The sequence below is a fragment of the Nelusetta ayraudi genome, unplaced genomic scaffold (genome assembly GCF_046127955.1).
Source record: "Nelusetta ayraudi isolate G7.1 ecotype Tasmania unplaced genomic scaffold, CSIRO-AGI_Nayr_v1 ptg000172l, whole genome shotgun sequence".
In the NCBI taxonomy this organism is placed as follows: Eukaryota; Metazoa; Chordata; class Actinopteri; order Tetraodontiformes; family Monacanthidae; genus Nelusetta; species Nelusetta ayraudi.
Genome location: NW_027466221.1, coordinates 217,038 through 244,376, shown reverse-complemented (window position 1 = coordinate 244,376; position 27,339 = coordinate 217,038). Strand labels below are relative to the sequence as shown.

The window sequence follows — 27,339 nt, the reverse complement described above, 5'->3', positions numbered from 1 at the left end:
AGGAGCTCACTGCTGATCAGCATCCATCCATCCATCCATCCATCCATCCATCCAGCTTTAACGATTATTCTTAAGCAGGCTTTAATTACCATTTGATCTCATTGTGTTTCATTGGAAAAAAACAAAAAGCAAAATCCTTCTGAGTCAGTGCCATCATATTTTCTCTGCCGGTTGCTGAAGCTGCAAATGCAGTAATACAGAAAGACATGGGTCATGTTTAAAGCACTAATTAGCAGTATTTAATTATTACTAATTAGAATTAGAATTAGTTCAATGGAAAGATTCAGAATGATGCAAGAAAATTAAAACCGTGGTTCCAGGTTAAAGCAAATCAAAATTGAAATTGTTTTCTACTGATTTTATGTCACTCCACTAATAAATCCACCAGTGAAACCGTAATAATCACATTCACACTGTTTCGCAGTGTGTTCAGGAGAGCAGGAGGATCATCTCCCCGGTCCACCTCCCTCTCTCTCCCCCTCTCTGCCTCTCTCTCTCTCTCTCCTCCTATTTAGGCTAACTAATTAAAATTCAGCCAGAAGAACTAAAATTATAATGAGTAAACAAAAAGCCATTTCACAGGGACCTAATGGAGGAGCCGTCCTGAGGGGAGGCTGAAATATATTCAAGTGAAGCAGCCGCCGCTATCGAGCCCTAATCCCAACCACACTGAAGCAGCAAAAGAAAATAAAAAAAAAAATCTTAATTATGGAGCCGCCGCGCTGCCCCCTGGGGGCGGCGAAAACTATCAGCACAGCAATGAAACTGAGGCGACAAGGAGATTTGTTGCAGAAAGTCTCGTACACGTGCGTGCGTTTGTGTCTAAACGGCTGTTTATCTTGGAAATAGCAGCTGGATCAACAGGACACAGGAAGTCCTCGCCAGCTGCCAGAGCCAATCAGGACTCAGAGGGCTGGTTGGGAATTTTGTACGTTGAGCTTCATTTCCATGCTATGCTATGAGTTGCCATTAAATCGGCAGAGACATGTTTGAACATATCTCATTCAGTCCATCTAGTCTACTAGCAGAGTTTGTTGGTGCTAGGCTAGCGCTGGTCAACGGTTTCTGCTAGCCTGCTAATAAAAACCATCTTACCCACTCTGCAGTAAGAGCTGAGGAAAATCAATTATAACGCCAGACTGAAATTAAACTAGCCCTGCATCGCAACATCCGCGTGACATTTTGAACGGCTAGTTTCTCACCGGCTACATAGTTCTACTTCCTGTCGCTGGCAGTATATAGGCTATGGCAGCGGTAGACTGATGTTACACACCGCTGCTGAGAAACTAGTCTCAGAAGAAACCGTTGACTCGCACTAACCTAGCCTAGCCTAGCAGCAGCCAACTCTGCTCCACTAGAAGCACTGGATCAAACGTGTTGAAACAACGTGTTGAAAACGACTCGCACGGAAATGAGGTCCAAGGTCCAGAAATTCTGAACTGGCCCTTTAACGGCGTTGCGACGGCAGCACCGAGGCTTATTAATCATCAGAGCGCCGCCCTACAGGCTCGTTCTTTATTAATGTGCTCTTCTTTAGCTCCATCCAGGAGGAGGTCAAAGGTGGGAACCCTGAGGAGGCGGTGGCAGCGAGGGCCAGTCAGCGGGTCTCCGGGATGAAGAGGCGGCCGTGTGACTGATGATTAGCCAACGCAAACGGCCTCAATTAATGTCATTTTTCCCATGAAAGGCACAAAAGGCTCCAGACTCGGTAATCTGTTGGCAGCGCGGCTCCGTCTTTTCATTCCCTCTGATAAAGACTGAGCTAAATTTAGGGAGAAAGGAGAGGAAAAAAATGACAAAAGATTCTCCGTGAATTTATTACGTGGAAAAGTGTCAACGACTCATATATCTGAGGGGGGAGGGGCTCGTTTCATGTGCGGCGAGCAAGGAGCTGAGGAGTGAATGTATGTGTGTGTGTGTGCGTGTGTGTCTTCCTCTGGGGTAAAGACGCTACAACCCCCCAGTTTATGCAATTTGGGCGAGTTATGAATTGATCCCACAGGGTTCCTGTCAGCCGAGTGCATCGGCAATAACAGGAGGGAAAAATAATAATAATCATAATAATGATAATAAATACTGAAAAAAAAAAAATCCTGACTGTCATGTCTCCAGGGCACAGCGATGAATTGAGCGGAGCTGCTGAACAGCCCCTAATATTTGTATTTCAGCTCTGCGTCGTGGCAACGCAAAACAGAAACAATGATATTTGTCTTCATATTTTTCCAGTATAATCAGACATTGATTCTGTTTCTCTGCCAGGATTTCAGGCGAGCAGGTTTGTTTTCCCTCCTCAGTGTGTTTGTCCCACGCGGTCATTGATCTGGTTTCAGTCCCGCCGTGCGTCTGGTTGCTGCTCTGATGGAGTCGCAGTCAGTCAGTTAAGCAGTGGCTGATTTATTATCTACTGCAGCCAAAAGGTCTTCACTCTGCGTCCTGTCGCTCAGTCACTTAAAGTCGGGCTGTGGGCGGAGCCAGAGGGAGCTCTGGGGAAACCATCAGAAAGCAGTGAGGCTTGAGTGTGGAGCTAAAAAAATAAAATAAAAAAAAAATACTAAAAAGCTGCTTTACAGGTGTGTTAGTGTTTATTAAAACTTGCCACAGTGGAAAAAACGAGATCGGCTGATGATGTCTTGTTAATCGTGTCAACTGAAAATGTGCAGACACACAAAGATCATCTTTAGTCCAAACACTGAGCTGAAAGCTGAAGCTGGAATCAAGATCAGCTGTTAAAAAAACAACAACAACATAGATACAATAAATAAATAAAAAACATAACTAGAAATTTTTAAATTGAATTTTGAATGAATGAATTTTTCAGTCCAACGTTTTTTCTTTTTCACTCCTTTGACTGGAAATAACATCCTTAATTAGACTGAACCTCCATCCCCTTTGTGACACCAGCACATCAGCTCTACCAACATGGGGTCACATGCCACGCTTTGCCTCTCCGAGCCGTGCTCGGACCCACAAAAGGTGGCAGATAAAAAAAATAAAAAAAAAACTAGGCACATTTGTCACAATGGAAAATAAATAAATGACTAAATAAATAAATAAATAAATAAATAAATGAATAAAATACAGCTACGCCTCATTGTAACTTGAAACAACCTCGTTAATAGGCCACAAACGGCTCAGGGCGCTCGTTCACAGGCCTAATGAGCGTGATCGGCGCCGCCAGATCAAAGGCGGCAAGCAATAATAACAACGTGATTTGCATAGAAGCCTTTAGAGCAACAAAGTGATTTGACAGGAGAGGCGGGTGGGTCAAACAGGAGCAACAAAGTTTGGTTCGGAACCAGGCAAAGTGCAGGCATGCAAAAATAATTACAAAATATGTAAAATACGGGCAAAGAAACGCTGTGTGAACTTGGACAAAGGCAGTCGGGGCCTCAAACAGCAGAACAACAACAACAACCGACGACAAGCTGCGTTACCAACGGCCAGAAAAACAGGACAGAGGTCAACAGAGGTCACAGAGGACCAGTCCCAGACTGACTTCAGGTTCCTTCTTCTCAACCAGTAAGTGGTGAAACAAGCGTTTTTCAATCCCCTGAAGCCTTAAAAGAAAATGGAACACCTGAACCCAGAGCCTTGGACCTGAGAACACAACGCCATGGTGCCGTGTCTGTAGACGCGTCGTTAGCTGAAACTGAAAATAAGATTTGCACAGCCGGAAGCTCCAGCTGTTGTTTAAAATGAAACATTTAAATCACAATCACAAAGAAGTTTAAATCAAAGTGTTTGTAGCAGGAGGATGAAGACAATCCTGAAGAAAGACGCACAAGCAAGTCGCTGATCACTGACATGGGCAGGATGTGTGTATATAGGTGTGTGGGTGTATGTATGTACACATTTAAATACATCCATACACATATATAAATATATAAACAAATATGATATCATATAATATGAATACATATGAATGAATGGTCTGGTCTGCTCAGCCTGAGGTGGGAGGTGCTGGGAGATTCCTTTGATGTCAGTTAGGCACCGCCCTCCCCACGCCCCCGCATGCAGCAGCAGCTGCTGCTCGGTTACCACCTGACGCTTGCGCCCTCCTGGCTCCGCCCCCCGCCCTCCCGCCACCGCCACCTCACAGGGGAACCTGGGCTTTCAGACTGTGGCTAGCGGCTCTATTAGCCGACTAATCTGGGAGAACTTGATTTTATTAGTCCCTGCAGACTCTCTCTCTTCATCCTTCATGGATTCAGCAGCGGCGGCGGCGGCAGCGCCCGCTGCGCTCACCTCCTCCACCTCCTCCACCTCCTGTCTCCCTCAATCCTCCCATCGCTCCGTCTTGGGCGCTTGCTCCTCCACCGGCGAGGAAGAAACAGAAGAGTCGGAGGCCAGGGCCGCACCACAGACGGTGTGTGAGGACTCAGAGAGCACAAAGACTGACGTGTTTAGAACACAACTAATGGCTCCGCCCACCTTATTCCCCCCATTAAGGCTGATCAATCATGTCCTCCAACCGCTGAGCATCTTCTCGCTGTGTGGGCGGGACTCGGCGCTGCGCGAGGACAGAATCCAAGCTGATCATGTGACACAACAAGCTCCTCCACCTTCTCCTCCGGCCCCAACTCCTCTTCTTCCTCCTTTCCCCTGCCTCCTTCCTCCTCCTTATCTGAGGAGTGCCATGACTTCAGATTTTCTTCTGGAGCCACAAAAATCACTTTCCGTTCCGTCTCATCACTTGATAACTGGTTGGACCATCAGAGGATCATCAGGACAGGAAGAAGAAGAGCTGCTCTGGATTTCTTCTCCACCAGCAGCAGATCTTCAGCCTTTGCCTTCAACTGATGGAAGGCTGACTGGATAACTGTGATGGTCATGTGACCTTGTGTAGGTCTGAAACCTGAGACACAGACTGTTCCAGCAGTTATCAAGTTGTCAATGATTGTTTTGTTAATGAAAACACATAAAATTGGCCTTTTGTGCTGCAAGAGAAGAAGAATAAAATGCAGAGGGGAGCTCTGATAAATGGTCTCCATCACAGCGGGTGTGTGTGTGTTTGTGTGAGTGAGAGAGAGAGAGAGAGAGAGACGGGGCGCAGCGATGCCATTGGTTGACAGAGATCAGAGCAGCAAAACAGAAGTGACATCAAACAAAGGGGGCGGCGCCCTCACAAGCCTCACCGGAGGGAACGCCACACACACACACACACACACACACACACACACACACACACACACACACACACACACACACACACACACACACACACACACACACACACACAGGAATGGAATGGAAGAAGAAGAAAAAACGCAGACAAAATCAAACGCACACATGGCGGTGAGTCTAATGATGACATCAGAGATGGTCTGATGATGCTGGAGGGTCGAGTGTGTCCCTCTCTCTCTCTTTCATGTTCCCTCCGAGCTTAGTGGCAGAGAGAAAGACAGAGACCGAGAGAGAGAGAGAGGGAGAGCAGGACGCAGGGTGAATGCCAGCGTCCATTAAAATAAAACTTGGGTCCTTCGGGGCTGCCGTAGTTGTGACGACTGGATCAAATCCCCAGGATCCAACATGGATCCCATTCATTTCAATGTTGCTGCTCACCCAGTGCAGACGCACAGAAACTTTAGATTTTTTTTATGCGAGCCAAGATAAAACATCAAAAGTCCACGATCTGCATCAGAAAGATTTATTATGACTATGGTGGCAGTCATCCATTCAAAGAAGGCCGGCGTGGTCACAGAAGGCTACCAGGTTCAACTGGTTCAACTGCTGAAGAAACCACGAGGAGGAGGAGCAGGAGGAGACAGTTGAGATCTTCTGCTCTGACAAAGTGATGACATCATCATCTTCATTTCCATCAACTCCAAGTGGTTGGAAAATAAACATGTTTTTTTTTTTTCCTAAAGAGGATTTAAAAAAAGACAACGAGGGAAAAGTGTGTCTCCAGCGCGCCAGCCGAGCCGAGCAGCGAGAGTCCGAGAGGACAAAGCTTCATCGCAGACGTCACGTGACTCCGGTCTGCAAGGTTGTTTTTTGTGTTGATGGGTTTTGTTGTTGGTTTTTTTTTTTACCATTATTTGTGCTTTTAGGACTGAAAGACACACAAACCTTTTGTGTTCTTCATCGGCCTGGTGTGTGTCTGCGTGTTTACCCCCTGTGGACCATGAAGACGCTGCATCCTGACAATCATTTCCTGAATCCCTCCGCAGGAGAAAGACACAGACGGACAAAGACACAGCGCTGACGAGTGTGTGTGTGTGTGTGTGTGTGTGTGTGTGCCATTTGGTTGTATTTGCTGTGTTTGGAACAGCGACCCCCACGGCGCTCTTCTGTGTTGTTTATCACGGCAGCAGTGCTCTGCTGCTGCACACATGTGCCACACGGTGCGAGCAGCAGCAGCAGCAGCAGCAGCAGCAGCAGCAGCAGCAGCCTGATGTTTGGCCAATCACAGCTCAGCTCAGGTTGCTCAGGTTGTTCAGCCAGACTCAAAGACAGAAGAAACTCCAGGGTCTATTTTGCAAAAGATTAACGCAAAGGTACAAAGTGGAAGAGTGACGAAACTGTCAATTGTGTTGCGCTATTCTGTGTCTATGTCTCCGCCTCATTTCAACATGTGACCTGCTGCAGCTCGGTGTGACTCACCAGCCAGCAGCGAGACGGTGGTGGGGTTCCGAGTGCGTTCGCTCCAAACTGAAATCATTGCAGACAAGAAGAAGTTTTGTTACTTCTGCGTGACAAAGAGAATCCAAGAGGATGAAGAACGAACAAACGAAATCAAAGAAAACAAACGTGGGGAAAAGGAACAAAGCAACAGGAAAATGTGCGACAACAAGGGTTGTGTTGACTTTTGTTCTCAAGCCTGTGATGTCACAGCCGGAGTGACGGAGCGACTGCTGAGGCTGCTGCGCTCTCTCTCTCTCTCTCTCTCTCCAACCATTAGTCATCGTCATGCAACGACACAACACCACCGCGGCCCCACAAGAAACTAACACTGTCAAAACACTCATTAGCTCCTTTGTTTACGCTTGCCAGCCCGCCCACACACACACTCACGATAAATATTTAAAACGTCGGCACATAATTCATGACGTGACGACATGAACGCCGTCACTGATGACTGCCGAGTCTTTATCTTCATCTTCGTGCACATGCATGTTGCGTTAGCGCACCAATGTGATGGGGATTTTTAACAGAAAAAAAAAAACCTTAATGGAATTTTTAATTCTACAATGGTTTTTTTCCGCTTTTATGTTTTCTCTTTTCTTTTTTTTTTACAACCCCGCTAATGCTGCCAGGATTTGACGAGACGGTGAAAGTGTGAAATTAGCCTTTAAAGTTGGCCGCTTCCACCGCCGGCTGGCTGGCCGCGATACACGCCGCCACACTCCTGTCATTTTTTAAGAGGTTTAAAGACTCGTGGCGGTGGGGAGGTGGGGGGAGAGGGTGCAGCTGCGCCATCGTCTTGAACAGCGTGAAGAAGGACGGAGAGACATTTGGAAAACATCCTCATCCTGGTCAAGGTCACCACAGTGACCCTCGGTGACCCTCGGTGGAGAACGGCCTCTGTCATCATCACTTTACGTGCTTTTATTTACACAACCAGGACCAGCCGCGCGTGCATGATATAGTGCACGTGAACCTCCGCCTCCTCCTCCCTCAGCTGCCCCACCGCCGTTTGAAATGGTAAGAACCAACTGCCTCCATCCGGGCTAGCAAGCTACAAAGTATTTGCAAAAATGACGCTGCTATCACCCAAATTCCAGACAGGCACCTCCTGCTACCATGTTGTGTTTCCAAGGGGACAACTATCAGTGAACCTGCCTACCAACGGGCAACTACAGCTAAAATACGTAAGAGTTTTTTTTTTTTTTTTTTGGGGTGGGGGGGTTCTGGAAGAGTAAAATTAAAGTCGGATTGTCACTGATAGTTGTCTCCTTGGAAACACGACGTGGTAACAGATGCTGTGTCCAAGAACGCCCCCTACCCTCCATTTAGGGAATGCGCCATTTCGCAGTGGTGTCTGAGCGAGTCGGTATTCACCATGTAGTCAACTCAAATGTATCCCACAATGCGTCACCGAGAGTAGTGTACAACCTTTGTACAACTTTTCAGCAATAAATCCCATCATTCCACCGCGATTGTTAACAGCGCCAAGAGTGTTGTCTGAAATTTGGCTAATGAGTCGCTATGTAGTTACTATAGTTTGTGTATAGTTAGCTACATAGAAGCACGTATGTTCTGAGGAGGGATTATTGGGCCGGGTGATCTCAGCCTCTTTGTTTTTGTGTTCACAGGCGGCGCTCTGCTACGCTCTCTCGTGGTGAACTAAAACAAAAATTGCCACTTTAACAAATCAGGAACGGCCGAGTGCACAGCGGCTGCAGGCGGCACCGTCAGCGCGACGTCACCCAGAGTGAAAATGACGACTTTGCGCGAAATGAGAGATGAGGGGGGTTGATGGGAAAAGTGGCCCCTTGAACGCGGTGATTAATCAATTAGCTGCAGAGAATCGATAATCTGCGGTGGCACTCAGGTGTAATTAAAACTCTAACTATTGACAAATCAAGATGGATGGAGGGCACTTGAGTGTGTGCGCATGTGTGTGTGTGTGCGTGTGAGATGAGTGCAGAGTGGTGGAGGCCAACCGCTGAGGGGTCTGGAGCAGCTCCGGGTGTTCAGTGAGTCGCTGATCAAAGCGGCCGATGATGAAGATGTTAATCTAGGAGCAGCGAAGCTCCATCGGTCCTGTCGGGACGTCAGGCGGCTCCTGATTCGCCGCCACCGCCGCCGACACCTTTATCTCATTTTTTTATTTCATTTTTTTTCTTCTCTCTCGACTGGTCGCCCTCCTCTCACACAGAGACGTTTAACAAGTCCACCTGCTCTAGGAAAAAAAAAAGTTTAAAAAAAAAAAGAAAGAAAGAAGGCCTAATAATAATGCGAGTGATGGCCGCTGTTTACACGCTGTTTGGCAGGAGTCAAAGCAACTTTTCTAAAGCAATATCAGAGGGGGCCGTGATCAATGTGAAAGTAGTGCCACGGAACCTGCTTTTTTTCTCTCTTTTCCCGGAGATGTGAGACGATTCTTCTGAGGGAGCCGAGCCTCAAATCTCCCGAGAGCGGCCCGCCGGCATCAAAACAGGCCCGGGAACCAGGAAATGAGAGCATGTTTCTCAAACTCCGCTGAAAGCAGAAGCAAGATTCTCACATTTTTTTTCTTTACTTCTTTTTTTAAGGCTGTGCCAGAGAGAACTCATTTACTGTATCACTGAGAGACGGGGGGAGGGAGGATGGACATAGTTAAAAAAAATCTTAAAAAAAAAAAAAAAAAATAGGCCTCACAAGGATGATGCATGAGAAAGACACCTAATTTTTCTTCACCGCAGCAGAGTTTGCAGCTCGCAGATCACGGTTCCGATTTTTGGCTGATGGCGCGAAAAAAGGAGATCCTGGAAAAACGTTGCGAGAAAGCGATTTGGTGCGTTTGAAAAGAAAATGTATGAGATTCATAGAAGAATTGCGGTCATTGACGTTCGTATCGAACAGGAAGCAGCGTCTCATGACCTGCGCTTGACGTTCTGCTGCCACAGCTGCGACCTCTTCTCCTCCACTGACTCACCGACGGCAGCGCTGCACCATGGTGTCGCTGCGCAGTCTGCGTCACCTGCATGAGCGGCCTGACAACAGTGACACAAACTGAACGGATCCTCCAGTCACAGCGGCTTCCCACACAGACGCCTTCATTCTCTTTACGGAGGTAAAAGCGTCGCATCGTGGTTTTTAAAAGCTCCTCCGACATCCAGCCAGCCATCTGTGATCCTCTGAAACAGCAACGCAACAGCCAGGCAGCAGTCGGAACCAGCCAGAACTGGTTAGAACCAGACAGAACCAGCTAGGAACAAGTAAAAACCAACCAGGAACCAGTCAGAACCAGCAGGTACCAGCCAGGAACCAGTCAGGACCAGTAAGAACCAACCAGGAACCAACCAGGAACTAGTAAAAACCAACCAGGAACCAGACAAAGCCAGTAAGAACCAGCCAGGAGCCAGTCAAAACCAGTCAACCCCAACCAGGAACCAGTCAGAGCCAGGCATAACCAGCCAAGAACCAGTCAGAACCGGTCCAAACCTGTCCAAACCAATCAGAAACCAACCAGCAGGGAACCAGTCAGAACCAGGCAGAACCAGCCAGGAGTCAATATCACCATTACCATTATTATCATTAAGTCGGCAGCACCCTTTCTTTGGATTTTTGCCTCATTCCTCCTTGTTAAACATTTATAATTGAAAAATATACGATTTTTAAGTTCCACTGAGCGTGTTGAGTTTTCTTATTTAATGCATAGTTTAACAGTATTTCCAGTTCCTGTTCTATTCTTAATAAAAACCCACATGAAACCCAGACAGAGAAGCTGCTGCTGGTGAATCTTTAGGATGGCAAAGGCAAAGGATTTTTTTTAGCCAACACACAAATTTCCAGCCTCCTTCTGGGCGGAGAGATTAGCGGCTTGCCGTGAGTGTAAAGACGGCGCCGGGCATAAATAAATACATTCAGACGAGTCATCAGACGAGCGAGTGTGAAACAAAGACGAGTCATTCAGTCCCTCGTCAATAAACACATTGAGCGCTTTTCATCGTCTGCGAGCTTCTCATCCTGTCGCAAATTGAAGCAAGAAGCAGGAAACGCTCCCCACGTCCTCGTCATTATTAACATTATATCATATATAATATAAAACAGAAAAAATTGTGCTTACCCTCACTCTCACTCTCTCACTCTCATCAAATCGAATCAAAGCGCCCCACAAATCAGACTTCAGGCAATTAAAGGCCAATTCCAACCCTTTCAAATGGCAACAGCTGTTTCCCCTGGTCAAAATTGCTGCATAATTGCCCGCGGCAGCATATGGTTAGTGCTGATTAATCCGACCGGGAAGGAAGATCCTGTGATTCCCGCCCAGGACGGAGGAAGAAGAGGAGGGGGAGGAGGGGGAGGCGGGTGGGGAGGGGAGGGCCATTGATGAGACGTCCACCACACATGTTGTGATTGTCAGCAGGATCGATCCGGGGCTCCGCCCACTCCACCAGGGCCCTTCCATTGATTGGCTGCTCAAGCCAGTGGCGGCCTGCAGGGGGCCGCGCCTTTAAATCCTCAACGCGCACACACACACCTCTGGCTAATTCATCTACGACTCAATAAATGTATCAAAGCTATTGTTGCTGCGACTCGTCAGCAGTGACATAAAGAGTTCAACAGGCTGATGGCTGCTGCTGGTTTTTGTGGGTGTTTTTGTGTATCAGCTCTGCTCATTTTGACCAGCAAATGAAAAATGGAAAAAATGAAAAAGGTGCAAGAGCCGTAAGCGGCTGTAAATCCTTCAGTCCACCCTCAGAGCGACCTCGGTCAAGCTGGAGATTTATGGCAAAGACACACACACACACACACACACACACACACACACACACACACACACACACACACACACACACACACACACACACACACACACACACACACACACACACACACCTGTTCGTTCTTAGCATCCCAAAATCTCACAAGAAGTCACAAACACTGGACACCTGGCCAATGACTGGTCATGGTTAGTTTGAGCCTTCTGAGTGCAGTTATAATTCAGAGTTCAGGTGGAGCAGAGCGCCTCCTGTGTTTGTGGAGGAAAACTTCAGTGCCCTATTTTTTGGGGATTTTTTTTCCACACTGACCCTCCGGCGTCTAATTGAGAATTCCCAGCAGGCCTGGCCGTCCTTGTTCCAGTCTGGGGAACACAACCCACCACGACAGACAATTAGGAGCCTTTGTGACTATTTTCAACAGCGGCCACCAACAGTTGGGGGACTTGAAAGGGAAGCGTTTTGTCATGGCCCAGCACTTCCTGTTCTGGTCAATCTGTGTGGCGGGTGACACCGGCTCAGAGAGAGAATCCAATTCTTTTCATTTCAGAAATTCGAGTTTCTCTTCAGTGGAGGGGGTGGGGTTGTATAACTTCTGTTTTTCAACAACAAAAAAAAAGTTTTTTAGGACTTCAACTACTAGAATTTCCTCGGGAGATAAACACACGAAACAAAATAAAAACTGTGCAGCAAACCAGCGTGGTTGCAGCAAGGCTGCAGCAGCCGGAAGCTCCACCCTCATGTCTTCCCACCTGATTCAGGTTGACCTTCTCTCCACCTGCTGCAGAAGCTCTAAGGACTTTTAACCCTCCAGCACTTTTGTTTTTTCTAAAACACTGACTTGCCAAACCCTGCTGCGGGTTTTTGTGTGTTTTTGTGCGTCAGCTCTGCTCAACTAAAGTCATCCAGGTTTTAGTTTATCACTCACTTCTTTCTCTCTCTCCCTCTCTCTCTCTCTCTCTTCACTTCTTCGTGTCCATTAACGGCCAATTACCAAAAACGTGGAGCAAAAGAGCCGTTGGCGTCACTTAATTCCAACCAGTGACATGAACAAGACGCTCCAGTGGAAGGAAACCCTGGGGAGGGTTTTATTCCGGGGCTTGTCTGCATCACTACATGTCTTAATAGTGTGTACGCCAGTCCAAAAGTCATTTAGCTGCAGGGGGAATAATCAGGACTGAACTCAGCCGGGCACCGGGAACCACGGCCGGAATACCGAGGAAATCCTAGGGAATCCTGAAGGAATTAGCGCTTCTGCCGCGTTTGATCGAACCAGAGTTAAACAAGGTTCAACATTTTAGCGAGACAACCGGAGAGCAACCCCCACTCCCCGGGATACTCATTCAGTGTGTGTGTGTGTGTAAAATCCCATCGGCAGTCTGTGTGAATCAAGGTAGAAGCGCACCGCTGCATAATTCTCTCTCACACACACACACACACACACACACACACACACACACACACACACACACACACACACACACACACACACACACACACACACACACACACACACACACACACAAAACAGGCCTGTGACGGCGCTAAACTGCAGAATTACTCTGGATATTTACGACGACGGGCCGAGCTGCATTCCGAGAAAAGAAAAAAGAAGACGTATGACATATCGGCCCATCTTTCCATCGGCATCGCGGCACATAAGGCTGAAAAAATGAGGATGTGGCAAAACAAAAAAAAACGGCAAGTGTAGCGTCATGTTATTTTCCCCCACAATTTCACGGAGCAGATCAGCCGACGGGTCCTGATAACATCAACACAATGCGGCGGCAGCGAGGACATGTCAGGGCCACGCTGACAATGACGTGGTGTCGGCGCCGCTCCCTAGCAGGCACGCGGAGCTGCTGAGCTGTTTACGGCTACCAGCAGGTGAGGAGTTAAGCGCTGGAGACTTTTGTATTGGCACGACTCCTCTGGGAGGGTTGGGGGGGACTGAAAACTCTCACCAGTGAGTCGTCGACCTGACGTCCCTTTAATATCGACCGTTTTACACATTGTGTATGAAGAAAGTGTGGAAGCATCACCACTCAGACACACCGCAAACTTCCTCAACTTGAAATGACTCAAATCGGTGCGCGGGTCCCCAATCGATGAGACCAGACCCACTCTGAGAGCTTCCTGGAGGGGGGAAACAACAAAAGGTCCCTCCCGGACTTCGCACCAGCTCCGACCTTGGGCTGAAAGTTTTTTTTTGCTTTATTGAACATTTCACAGAGCGAAGCTGCAGCCGAGCCTCGGAGAAATCCATCACTGGACCTCGTCCATTAGTTTCCTCGCCAGCCGCCCCCTTCCCTCAATACTAAAAGTGATATGTGTGACCTTTTGCCAAAGCCTGCCGCTGCAGAATTCCGAGACGGCCTCTTTCCATTTTTTTTCTTTTTATCTTGGAGGAAAGAAAAGCTGCTTGAAGGAAAGCGAGAGGTCCCCAGTCTGTCAATTAGGATGTGTGACAAACCAGGGCGTCTGCCGTCTGGAGACACTTCCGCCTCCCTGAGCAGCTTCCATATGGCCTTCACATCTCAATCAGCCTATACTCCGCCTTCGGCTTCTCATTCAAAAAAAACATCACCCCGTCAGTGCCTATGAAAATGGTGCCACCGCCGCTGTCCCTGGATCTGCCGTCGGCTCCGGATCCTCCGTAGGTCGATCAAGAACACTCCACCTGACTCAAACCAACCAGGACTGCAGCTGAAATCTAATCAATCCGGTGTGGGTGTATTAATTAGGGGGCCTCCGATCGATCGATCGCTCACCTGATCATAATCAGCTGACATTGAGCAACTGGCTGGCCAGTCGTTTGCTGAAATGACTGAACTGACAGTCGGTTCAGTTTTTTAGATGCAGGTGAGGCTGCACAGAGCACATCCGGCAGGGCGGACGGATGCAGCAGGAGCCCAGGGGAGCTGAGACTTACCCAGCCAAAAACTCTCATCCCCGTCCAGAGACTGTGTGGAAGAAATCTTTCATCCATCACAGTCACAATGTTTCAGTTTAAACTGTATTTTAACTTGTAACTTCTTACACTTTAAACGTGTGTCAAGTGATTCACTGAAGTGACTGACAACACGTAGGGATGGGTTCCATTCCAAAGGTTTATGCCAGTTTTGATTCCTTTGTTGTCTTTACAGCACAATTTTTTTTTTTTTTTTTTTTTTTTTGCCGCTGATTCAAATCAGAATTTCCTCCAAATCCACTTTGTTGTCTTCCCATCCTTGATTCTGATCCACCTTCATGAAGTGGAGCCACTCAGCATCTTTGGCGTTGATGACACATCCATCATGTGAAAGCCAATCAGCAGCCACTTAAATTTCCTTTTTTGTTTTTAACTTATATTTGTGCAGCGCTAAATCAAAACCAAAGGGGTCTCAAAGTGCTTTGCACAATCAGGAGAAAACCAACTGAACTGAACTGAACTTTAGATTTTGATGTTAAATGGTGATTGGCTGGCAGAGGCTGCGATTTCCTTTCTTGAATATATCTGAATTTAGCACCGAAAAGATGAATCATTTTTTTTGATATTCATGAGGATTGGAGCATTTCGGTATATCGATGTTTGTTAGCCGGCACTGTACACACACTAATGACGAATCAATGAGTATGTAAACGTGGAATCACATCACTGGCAAGACTAGAACATACACAGCAAACAGTCCACGGGCTTCGAGCTTCAATCAGCTGATCATGACTGACACGATAGAGCAGCACGGCTGGTGGTCGGACTGCCTTCAGTCTGGTCAAACTGGAGCTTTGGTCTGGACTGAAGCTGCGTGTGGGGAACTGAATAATGAATCACATGTTGTTTTTTTTTCTCTCTCTGCTGCTGCTGCTGCTGCTCGTGCTGCTGCTCGGAGTGACTCACATGAAAGATCAACGACTCCTTTGATCAATAACTTTAATTTGAGCCTGGGCCACATATGCTGTCTGTGTTTAAACTCTGCGCTGCTGGAGGCCGACCAGCCTGTGCCAGGGGCGGCGGCGGCGGCAGTGCAGGCCAGATTTATGTTGACAGTCAAGGTGACCAGGAAAAAAAAAACCCCTCGCTGGAAATAAAAGAGGCGAGAGATTGTGACACAGCAGCTGCGGCGGCCAGACCACTTCCTCTGAAAGCCGTAAAATGCTTCCGATGAGAAAGCGTCCCATTTTGTCAGCCCGCGATAAGGAAAGCGTTCAATTTGATGGGGACGCCGGCGCCGGCGCTCCCCATCTGCAGCCTGTTTTCATTCAAACAGCTCTAGCAGATGCAGAGTGAAGATGACTTCTAATAGCTGCTGGAGGTTCGTGCTGCGGCTGCAGCCGACAACCTTCCAGGATGAAAACAGACAATGCAAACACCTCGGTGAGGGAGGGGCGTTTCCCCAGCAGTCCCCGGCCACCGCCTGGACGTTAACCTGTGACAGAACGAGGCCTGCGACCACCAGTTCACTGGTTATCCAGCTCGACAATCACGGAAAGCTAATTGAACTAGAGTTAGCGTTAGTGTCAGCGTCTTTATGATGGTAGTAGAGCAGTGAGTGAAAGACTTTGAGTGGGAGTGTGTGTGTGTGTGAACATTAAAATGTGGTGTTAATAATGTACAAACAAATCTGCCTGTGTGTTTGGCAGATGTAAAGCATCCATGTGTGTTTGTTTTTTATACCATTACAGATTTTTAATTTTCAAATGACTAATTTATGAGACAAGATGTTTCTGAAGATGTTCTGCAATGTGAATTTGCACAAGTTCCATTTTTTAATGAAATGGAAATAAATGTTTTTTTGTTGTTTCTGTTATCGGATTCATTGATTAATGTAAAAAACAAACTGACAGATTAATTGAACACTAAAATTATAATTAGCAATAGACGTCCAGTCAAACTAATCTCTACACAGACATATGTGTGTGTGTGTGTGTGTGTGTGTGTGTGTGTGTGTGTGTGTGTGTGTGTGACATTCCTGCAGTTCACAGCTCCAAAATAGACGTGTTGGGGGCGGGGCGTGACATCGGCGACGGCAGCGAGCATTGTCTGAGCACAGCTGCTGTAAATCAGCGACAGTGAGCGGTGGGACGGTCCCTAAACCGTCACGACAAACACACACACACACACACACACACACACACACACACACACACACACACACACACACACACACACACACACACACACACACACACACACACACACACACACACACACACACACACACACACAATTCCCAGGCCAAAGCTGAGAGGGCGGCGTGTTTGAGAGCATAAACCCGGAGCAGCTTGTGACCGTAAATAGACTTTTAAAGGTTTGAGAAGTTGGACTTGACTGACAGAACACACGTCCGTTTCCACAGCCATCACTCAGCCACCACGGCTCATTTATCATCTCGGGGATTTTTTTTCCATGTTCTTTTCAGCGCAGGGTGGTGATGAGTGACATGGTGGACGAGGCGGAGAGATAATCCCTCGACCCCCCCCCGCCACCCCTCCTCCCCCACCTCCCCGAAGCAAGACGTCGAAGCTCTTTGGCCCCTGATGAGCCGCCGCTCTGCCGCCCGTCATCTGAAAGCCACATTTCAGCAGCGTGGTCATTAAAATGAGGCATGCAGCAGCAGCAGCAGCAGCAGCCACAGTGACATGTCCATCCAGAGGCACGCTGCTTGCCTCATCATGTTCTTTAATCACGGCCACGGAGCGGCGGCAGCGGCGGCTGCCCACGCCGGGGTCACTTTCAATGAGCCTGTCTGGGAACGGACTGAAGAGAGTCCAATTAAAGGCAACATGTTCATCCCCCCCTGCGACCCAGGAGTGAGTGCATAATGCTAATCCGAGCGCTGCTCCAGGATGTACAGCACAAAAAAATAAACAAATAAATAACACAGTGAGCAAAGAGAGAGAGAGAGAGAAGTGGTGTTTCTCCGTCCACCACATCCACACAGAAAATATGTGGGAAAACAGGCAAAGGGACCTTCTGCATCAGAGAGGAGCTCTGCTGTCAATCATGTCCTCCTCCTCCTTCACTTACTTGCCTGCTTACATAAGTGCAGAGAAATGAATCGTAAACCTGCCTTCTATTGCAGTGTAGCACAAACATTTACGTTCATGTATTTTAAGACCTGGATACTGGACTTCCAAGGCCGCTGCGCAGCGGTATTTTCCCTCCCAGTGGCCACTCCAGGTAATGCAGGGAGGGAAGAAATAACGTCAGCCCAAAAAAGCATTCTGTTTGGACTGCAATACAAAAATTAACAGCTGACAGTCCGTTTCCGATCTGGAATACGGTTCAGAATAAATTGTTCTTTCTTGTACTTTGAAGATAAAGGCCAGAAACACCAGTACGCCACAGCATCGTACGTGCTGTGTCTCGTCCGGTGCTGATTGGCTGATGCTTCACATGGGTTACAGAGGCATGATGGGAAGTGACGCTACTGCGCATGCTTCAAGGGGCCATACTGTAGAAGTAACCCCATGATGGAACCCATGGTGATGCACTGCAGGTTCCTCAGCCTACACAGGCTAGAGATGCAGCTCCAGAGGCAGGAAGCAGCAGCAGCAGCAGCAGCAGCAGGACTCCTCCCTCCTGTCAGAACGCAAGTAGGTATCAATCCCCAGTAAATGTCAGGCACCAGGACGTGTCCTCATGAATCATGGATCATACCCAGAGATCCGCTCGGGTTGTTTGTTTTTTCTCCCCCCCCCTCCCATCATCTCCCCCAACATGCTATTACTGAGTGAGAGCTACCAGTCCGTCTACCAGGGAGGAGGAGCAGGCGACACACCAATTTACACACAAAATCACTGCACAGCGTCTCACTGTCAGTCACACATACACGTTGCCGCGCCGCTGGACAGGTGAGATTCTGTCACTTCCTGCCAGCAGAGCCTCCGAGGCGTCTTTGTGCTCATTTCCAACCGCCTCAGCAGAGCCGACAGGAAGTTCTGGAGCGGTCTTCGGCAGGGAGGAATGGCAAGGTTTACCACACTACATACACACCTTCCCTCTCCAGGCCCTTAATGATGACACCATTTTGAATAAGGGGGGTTGTGGAGGAGAGAGAAAGGGGCGAGGTCCCTAAACTGCACAGTTATTATCCAGAGTGGCGTCCTGCTGACGGAGCTCCGGGCTCTGGATGAGAGGCAGAGCAGCTCCACCACGGGCCACCACAGACCCTCACTGTCTCCGGGAACATTGCAGGGCTCGTCTGATTTGTTCTCCAGCTGAGCTGCAACCACTCCTGTTTAAATTCATCCACCACCACCACCACCACCACCACCACCAAAAATAAAACCTTATTCCAGTTCAAACCGCTGCGCTGGACTGTGGAACTAAACAGTTTCTCAGAGAACCGGTTCATTCTCTCCACCAAAGGTCTTTGATTCCACTCGCTCATTTAACGCAGGCAAAGTTTCGTTCCCGGCGCTGCCTTAATTAATTTCTCTTTATCAACCAGGCACATGCGCATTGTTGGCTACATCTGATGTTAAATATAAATGTGATATGAAGTTTCTGGACACAGCGAGTCGTTGGCACAAATTAAACCAAATCTTTGGTGGCACATCGTGTGAAGTTTGGAGCCGCGAGTCGCTCCGCGTGCATGTGGAGGATCGAACCGAAGGTGTTTCATCGCCGTGACCGTGTGTGTGTGTGTGTGTGTGTGTGTGTGTGTGTGTGTGTGTGTGTGGGCTGGGGGGCCCAGCGGCGCGAGCCAAGGGACACACATGAGGGCATCGCGCGTGGAGAGTCGCCACTGTCTTACCTTGAGCCTCGGCCGCCTGCACCAGGAAGGAGACGCATAAAATCCATGTGACGCGCCGCATCGATCCGCCGCAGGAGCCCCGTGACATGGTGCCGAGCCGGGCACGGCGGACAACAAGTGCCCGCTGAGCTGAGCCGAGGTGGCCGCCTGCCGCTGGGAATCGACCGGGTCCCGGCCGGGCTGCTCCGCCGAGGTCCTGATGCCTCTTGTCGGATCTCCTTCAGTGGGAAACTGCTGCTGCTGCTGCTGCTGCTACTGATCCGGAGAAACACCGGCCAGAGGAAAGTCCGTGTTGTGTGTGTGTGTGTGTGTGTGTGTGTGTGTGTGTGTGTGTGTGTGTGTGTGTGTGTGTGAGAGAGAGAGAGAGAGAGAGAGAGAGAGTGTGTGTGTGTGTGTGTGTGTGTGTGTGTGTGTGTGTGTGTGTTTCAGCTCAAATAAAGTTGACAAGGTCCACGTCCACAGGCGCGCGCGCACTCAACCTTGCATGTGGGAGTGAGTGTGCAGCCCTCACTTGGTGCGTGAAGTCCCTCGGATGAATCCAGGTTAAATCCAAACACGCTGCACCTGTGACGGAGCTGCTCCTCGCACTTTCCCCTACCACCTCCGCCGTCCAAAGCTCCTTCTGCTCCTCCTCTCCCTCCTCCTTCCTCTCCTCCTCCTTTCTCTGCTCCTTCAGCCTCCTCCGCTCCGCCAGCCGAGGAGTTTTCCAGCAGCGATCCGCGGCTCTCAAGGTCGCAGCCGCACTTTGGAGGAGGCGCACCGGGGACTGGAGGGAGAAGTTGAGCCGCTCGGCGGGAGAAGAGCGAGGCTGTTCCCGCAGGAGGGGGGACGGGGGACGGGGGGGGACGGAGTTCCTCGCGGCTGTGAGTCACGGCGTCACGGCGCGAGGAGGAGGAGAGCAGACCGCGTGCGTGCGTGCGTGCGTGCGTGCGTCCAAAGAGACGAGGACGAGTCGAGTCGAGTCCCGGGCTCCGCTCAGCGCCGCCGCCGGATGGGGACGTGCCAGCAGCGCAGCGCAGGTCGCCACCAAGCGGCCGAGTGTGGAACAGCGCAAAGCAAACCCAGAGTTTTCTGGGGAAGATATATATTTTTTCTTTTTTCCATCGCTCTCGACATCACCAGGAGGTGGGGTTTATAAAGTCCATTGTTAAAATGATTTAAGGGACACGCGCTCTGCCTGTGTTGCCAAGGTTTGGAGCGGAGAGCTGCTGAGGAAGAAGGCCTGAGGGGGGAAAACATTTTTTTTTCCTGTGTGTGTGTGTGTGTGTGTGTGTGTGTGTGTGTGTGTGTGTGTGTGTGTGTGTGTGTGAAGTGTAATGTGCCTGAATCCTGGTTGTAGCATTTTTTTTTACCCCCCAATTGCATCATTACAGGAACTCACATTTTGCCTGCGTTTTGCTGGCAGGGTTTGTGTTATTGTGGCGTCCTTCTGAGCACCGAGCGCTGCTTGCTTTTCTTTTCTCCGGGCTGTGTAATGTAATTCCCCGGTGCTGTTTGAGGCGCATGACTCGAATGGAGAGAGACACAAATGGCTGTGCTCGGTCTTCATGCTGGCTCAGGCTGAAAGTGCCGCACGTTATCTTGTCCGTGCTCTGCAGGAGGGGGGAGGAGGAGATGGAGGGAGGAGGAGGTGGTGAGGGTGACAAATGAATGAGTGGAGGGCGGAATAAGAAGGGGGGGCGGGGTGGGAGGAGGTGATGGAGGGGACTGAGCCAATGCTGTTGCTGTATCAGTCAAGCTGAGGGGCCCGGACTGCAGAGCATGACAGAGCAAATGTTCCTGGCTCGGAGGTGACGGTGCAGCGCCCCCTGGGGGTGGAGAGAAGCCGCTCCGGCTGGAAACTAGAAAACCTGCTTCTGTCTCTCACAAAATGGTGAGTCATCACGTGAGCAAGCGCAGCGAGGAGACTCAACCAGCAGCACCCCCGACAGCACAACCCCCCCCCCCACCTTCCCCTTTCACTGTCCAATCCAACGATAATAGCGAACAGATGAGTTGAGGCCACCAGCAGCGGCGACGAGCAGAGGCCGATTTATGAAACAGCCGCATCATTTAAAGTCCAAAACGAGGCAAATTTAGAAAATGGTTTTGGAGCCAGACGGTGGCAAATAATGATGGAAAACATCACTCTCAAATATCACTAAAAGGTTTTTACGCGACAATATTTTACGAGAATTACGGCTTATGCACTTCACACCAGTCAATGGAAACGCCTGCAAATCGCAAATGTATTTTGTTGAAATTTTAGAAATATCGCTTTCATTTTGCGGAAAACTGTACTGGAAACGCAGCTACAGTCACATGGCACAACCAATTAGCTTCCTTTCCATGTGAAACCAGGAAGTTGTTTATTTCAAGACGCCGCATTGGAGAAGGACGAAGCAGGTGGACGGCGGCTTCACCAAACAAAACACACAATAAAGACGTGTTTTGTTTTTGTTTTTTCCTCAGTGAACAACCTTCTTCCTCCTCTCTGCTCTCGACTGGTTCACCAGAGTTCCCTTAAAGTCACAGAACAACAGAAACAGAAGCCTGGAGCCGCAGACACCAGGCGAAACCTGATTGGTCGGCTTAAAAGTGCTGGACGTGAATTCAGTCCAGTCAACTTTCGGAAGCTCAGCCCACTTCTTTCCAAAGGCTTCCTTCCAGACACTCGAGGCTGAAACACCCACTGCAGCAAGTTGAGCCCATTTAGGATGAATTGAGTTTTTTTTAAAACTGAAAATGAAGCAGGAATATGAATCTCCAGCAGCTTCAACAGTGCAGCCATCCTGAAGACAAATCACACACTGCGCTCACGCACCAACACTTTAAAAAAAAATAAATAAATAAAGTATGTGTTTTTTTCCCTTTCAAACTCTTCCTACCAGCTGCATCTTTACCCATGTCGAGTCAATCCCGTTCATTCTGACCAACAAAGTGAACGATGCGCTCAGAGGTGAAGCCCCGCCCACGTCTTCCTGAGGCCCGGAGGAGACGGAGAGGGAGAGCAGCAGCCGAGGAGGAGGAGGGGAAGAGGAGGCGTCTCTCAACAACAAAGGGCATCAATGTTTGAAAATCATGGGCAGAGATGCTCTCAGACCAAAAGCCCCCCCATCAGCAGCTCCGATCTGCCTCGGTTTGGGCTGTTTGGATTCTTTTATCGGAGATGAGTCGGAATCACCAGCGTTCCGACAGAGAGTCGGTCGGTCGGCTGCCCAGATTGAAAGATTCAGGTCAAACCTCCGAGAAGAAGAAAGACCTGAGGGAAAACTCTTGAGTGCTTTGGGAAGAGCTGTGAAGTATACCTGCCTACACACACGCACGCACACACACACACTCACCAATCCATCAGGAAACATAAGGGGCTGCATTGAACCCCAGTCAAAAGTTTCAGAAAGGCTGGAAAACTGAGTGAGAAGTGGAGGAGACGAGGACTCCGACACGAAGCTGCAGGCTGGATGTTATTTAAGAAACGACTCTCACGCCGTCACCGTCACATGGTTCTGCCGCTTGGCGCTTCATTAAGAATGTTGATGTGGCCAAAACAAAGACTCGGTCCCGCCTCCCGGCGCTCGGACTGGCCGTGTCCCGGGTCTAATGGGTCGGAACCGAGGCAGGAGGCCCGCAGGCTTATTACCACACGGACCAATTACAACAAAGATCTGTCACCGTCCTCCCTCCCCTGACCTCCCCTTACGGAGTCCGGAAGACTCGCAGCGTCCCGAGGGGGCGTCGACGACCATCTGAACAGCAGCAGCAGCAGCAGCAGCAGCAGCAGCAGCAGCAGCCAACAGTGTTTAAGCGACGTTGAGCCTCATTGGGAAAGAAATTTATGCAGCGTTGTTCAATCCACACTTGAGTTGAGATGCAGAGGTGGGAAGAAACAAAGTGCAAATACTTGAATTTCAGTCCAGATTATTCTCTAATTTTTGCAAAAATAATTAACCAATGTGTTGTTTCATTAATGGCAATTTTTCTTCCTTTTTATATTTCCGAACTTGTACTATTTTCTTTTGACCTGAGTAAATGAGTTGAATCAGTACTTTTCCTTTTACCAGAGTATACTGTATACATATTTTTTATACAAGTATACATATTTTTCCTGAAGTACATATTGCGAATTTTCTTTGCCACCTCGTCCCCCCAACGTTGTCCCCCAACGTCGTCCCCCAACGTCGTCCCACAACGTCGTCCCACAACGTCGTCCCACAACGTCGTCCCACAACGTCGTCCCACAACGAGGGATCATTTGCAACTTTTCCCACGACATTCTCTGGCGCGCTAATGAACGACATCCTGGGCTCGACGTGCTCAAACTGGGAGCGGAAAATCTTTCTTTCTCCTGCAGTAACCGTGGAGGAGCATCTGTCACGGTCACGGGAGAACGACGACGTGTGCCTTCAATTTGTACAAGGAGAAAGTAAATCTAAAAAAAAATAACACACACACACACACACACACACACACAATCTCCCCCCGACAAAGAAAAAGAAACCTGACGGACACTCATTTATTCATGTGAGTGTCTTTCATGGTAAGTACTTTGGCAGATGGGGGATGAGAAAGACAAAGAGAGGTAGCGAGAGCGGGGGAGAGAGAGAGAGAGAGAGAGAGAGAGAGAGACTGTTTATCAGTGGAGCAGGGAGAGAGAGAGAGAGAGAGAGAGAGAGACATCAGAGAGGAGAAAAAAAAAACTTTGGATAGCCGAGCAGTTAAGCTGTTTGTGTAAATGAGACAGATGGTCAAAATAGGAAAGAAATATGTTAAGTGAAAACACGCCAACCTTGGCAGAGCGAGGCGCTCACTGCCGCCACCGCGAAGGGAGAGAGAGTTAGAGAGAGAGAGAGGGAGAAAGGTAAGGAGGGCGAGTGTGGGAGGGAGGAGAGAGGAGAGTAAAGTGTGATGAGTCAAGCGATGGAGAGATTTTTTAGAAAGAGATCAGCAGCACCGACTGACGGAGCCGCTCAAGTCCTTCACCGGGGAAAAGAAAAAAAAGAGCGAGAGTGTTGGAGTGAGAGGGTTGAAGGAGTGAGGCAGCTGTGATTACACCTCCATGGGATCACACTTCACTCCGCTCTCACACCTCCACCAGGAGCCAATCAGAGAGGCCGTTCTCTCACCTGCACTGATTCACTGACTTCCTGCTCCTCTCATCCGGAGGAACTTGCTGCCTTCAGTTCAAGCTCAGCAGCGGATGGCCGGAGGAGTGACGCTCACACAGAGGGTTTTTTCATTGAAGTGTTTTTTCATCTCTCTCTCTCTCTCTCTCTCTCTCGCCTCTTAGCTATTATTATTATTATTATTATTATTATTATTATTATTATTATTATTATTGTCATCAATAACTCTCTGAAGAATTCTTTTTGTGAGAAACGTTCAGTCTCAGTCAAACTCAGAGTCAGGCAGCGCTGTCCATGGTCCTGATGAAAAAGTGTCTGCGGGATCAAGAGGTAGAAAAGTTTGTTCCTTACAAACTAGTACTGAGCCACTTCTATGCTCTTCTCCGTGACGCCACCTCACCTTTAATGACTCGCAACCTTTCAGCACCGACTGCTTAAGGCCTCGTTCAGACTGCCAGCCAAAATCCGATTTTTAGCCCATCCAGATTGAAACTGGATGGCTCTTTTGTAGTCTGAACAGTCACAAACCACATGAAATCCGATTTATTATGCAGCGGACAGAAGCAACAAGCCACGCTGTAGCACATATATGACATCGTCACACACTACACGCGCTGGACGAAGCCTCCGCTCCGACGCTGTTGCTACAGCAACCTGTCAGATCGGTCAATAATGTGGCCCAGTCTGAACAGAGCCAGATCCCATTTGGACACTTGCTAAAAACAGTATGGACAGTCAGCCCTAAAAATTGGATTTGAGAAGGAAATGGAATCAGATGCGCCTGCAGTCTGAACGCAGCCTAAGTGTCTAATCCATCAGGAAGTGACGACAGCTCCGATGAAAAAGCCAATGTGGAAACGGGTGAGACTCTAATGTGCTTGACATGCAAAGATGCGTTGTGGATCCTCCTGAAGCTGAAGCTGTTGATGTCTGTTGCCGCCGACTTGCAGCAACAAACATCAACACGTGCGTCACGCAAGTTCCAAACAAACAGAGGCGATAAGCTGCGGTGCTCAGGTGATCTCAGCCTGCAGCTCCACTTTATCAGTTGCCGCTGCAACTCAGCACTCCGCAAGCTCAGCAAGCTGCTTCGCTGCTCGGAGCTTAGCGCAGCGCGCTGCATCAGGATGCAGGAGGCCTGGCAGGGATCCGCCATAACGTGAACGTTGACCCTCGGGAGGACCAGGAACATATAGATGGAAGTTAAAAATGGATGCGAGCTCGTCAGCGCCTGAACTGGTGATACGGCAAACAAACAAGCAGCAGCCGCACCTCCTTCAGGGTTCACGGCTCCATGGGGCCTGGAAATCAACATCAGTGGAGGGAAGAGCCCTGATTGGCTTAGACATCACAACCATTGGAGCCTGTATCAGGCAGCATTGACGTCTCCCCGCCCACTGAAGTGTGCTCAGGTCAGCGCACACGTCTCCCAGCTTGTAGCCGATGGCCTCGCCGCCGCCTGAACCTCACGCCTCCGCAGCACCCCCTCCAGCGTTGGAAGGCGACGACAGCTGAGTTTTTCTGATTTCAGTTTGGAACCGAGTCTCTGCCAGAACAGAACCGCTTCATGGACTTGCTCCATGGAAAAGTGCCTGAACAGCAGCGTGGCGGCTGAGATTTATTTCCCTCATCAGTCTTGCTGACCTCCAGCAGTGATTCAGATATTCAAGACCTCTGACCCCTGACCTCTGACCTCTGGTCAGTTCAGTCCAGATTTTTCTCTCCAAGCGGCTCCTCTGTGGTTCTGATGAAACCAGGAAGCAGCAGCTGCAAGGTTCCCTGAAAGTTTCCTCTTGTCCTCCTTCACATCTTCTTCTTTTCCCCCTTCCCTCTTTTAACCTAGACTCAAATTTATTGGTACAGCACAGTTAAAAATCAACCACAGCACAAAATACTTCACAGAACAGGTTGAAAATATTTCATCTAAACACACAAAAGTGCAGAGAAGGTGGAGACATAAGAACACTGCACATCCACTGACTGTTCAGAAACAATAAGAGCATTTCTTTTTGAGAATTGTTTTCCCATAATATTTAATATTCAAAGTCTCCAGAATAAGACAAACATGATGAGCAGAAAATAAACAGAGCTCAGTGTGGATTTGTCACAGTTGGCCGTCTTGTCCGAACCGCACAGTGTTTCCTCGCTAACAGAGAGCAAAGAACGTGAAAATGTCCCTTTTACTTGTTTTGCTCTGGCTGGATGTGATGATTGTCTTCCTCCAAACACTCCAAACACATTTTTTCACTCGGCCCATATGTGCACTCATACAACACTTCACGTGTCTCTAACACAGTAATGAGCTGACATTTACATTTTTCACAGCGTCAGCTAAACTGGAATGAGAGGATGATTTTTCTTTCTTTCTTTTTTTTCCCCTGCAGCATCACAGCGGAGATAATGGAAGTGGAGGAACGGGGACACAGGATGAATCCAGTGACCCTCTGCAGCACAGAAAAAGGAAAATGAACCGAACGTGTCGCTCGCAGTTCCCTTGCAGAGGCGACAGTGTTGAGGTTTTGTGTCCTCGTAGCCTGAAAAGAGAGAGGGGGGGGGGCTGCTTGTTTTTTTTTATTGATTTAATGGTCTCAAAGATTTCTGAAAAGGCTTTTTGAAGACATGATTTAAAAAATCTGAAACACCCGATTAGTTCTGTTGTGACAGCTAACAGTGCCAGAAGGTTCTGTTGTTGTGTTTTTACATCGATGTGATCTGAATTGATATATGAACGAAACTCACTCCGTTCACTCAATTTTGGGACGACAATTAGAACAAAGAAAATAAAATGTGAGTTTAGAGCATCTGATTTCTCTCTATGTATTTTTTCGATTAAATAACAGCATGTCTCAGCAACTTGTGTGATACAGCAGAGAGTCACAGCAGCAACTCGAAGCCCAAACAACCGCCTCACCTCTCACAAGAGAAAAATTGTGTGTCTGGGTGTTTGTATTTGTGTGCGTTTGTGTGTGTCTGCAGCCTCACATATCAGCAGCATTTTCGCATGAGACAAGGGAACAAAGTGTCACTGCAGCTTGGCAGCAATCACACCACTGGTTTGCTCAGAGAGACCACAGTGACACATGCACACATACATATACACACATACACACACACACAAACACACGGGCT

At 48.6% G+C, this 27,339-nt stretch overlaps 1 protein-coding gene across 9 annotated transcripts in view; it reads right to left on the bottom strand.

Annotated features, from left to right (window-relative positions):
- The window catches only part of LOC142880780 (protein sidekick-2-like), a 194,852-nt gene extending 174,804 nt beyond the window's left edge, over positions 1-20,048 (bottom strand). For 5 of the 9 annotated variants that reach the window (XM_076014713.1, XM_076014718.1, XM_076014714.1 and 2 more), the window contains exon 1: positions 19,109-20,046. In XM_076014713.1, the coding sequence (XP_075870828.1) occupies positions 19,109-19,196 (88 nt within the window). In that variant the 5' untranslated portion in view covers positions 19,197-20,046. Of the gene's footprint in view, positions 1-19,108 lie in introns of all 9 variants that reach the window. The other 4 variants (XM_076014712.1, XM_076014717.1, XM_076014716.1 and 1 more) reach the window with 3 other exon arrangements.
- Positions 20,049-27,339: the final 7,291 nt, after the last annotated feature.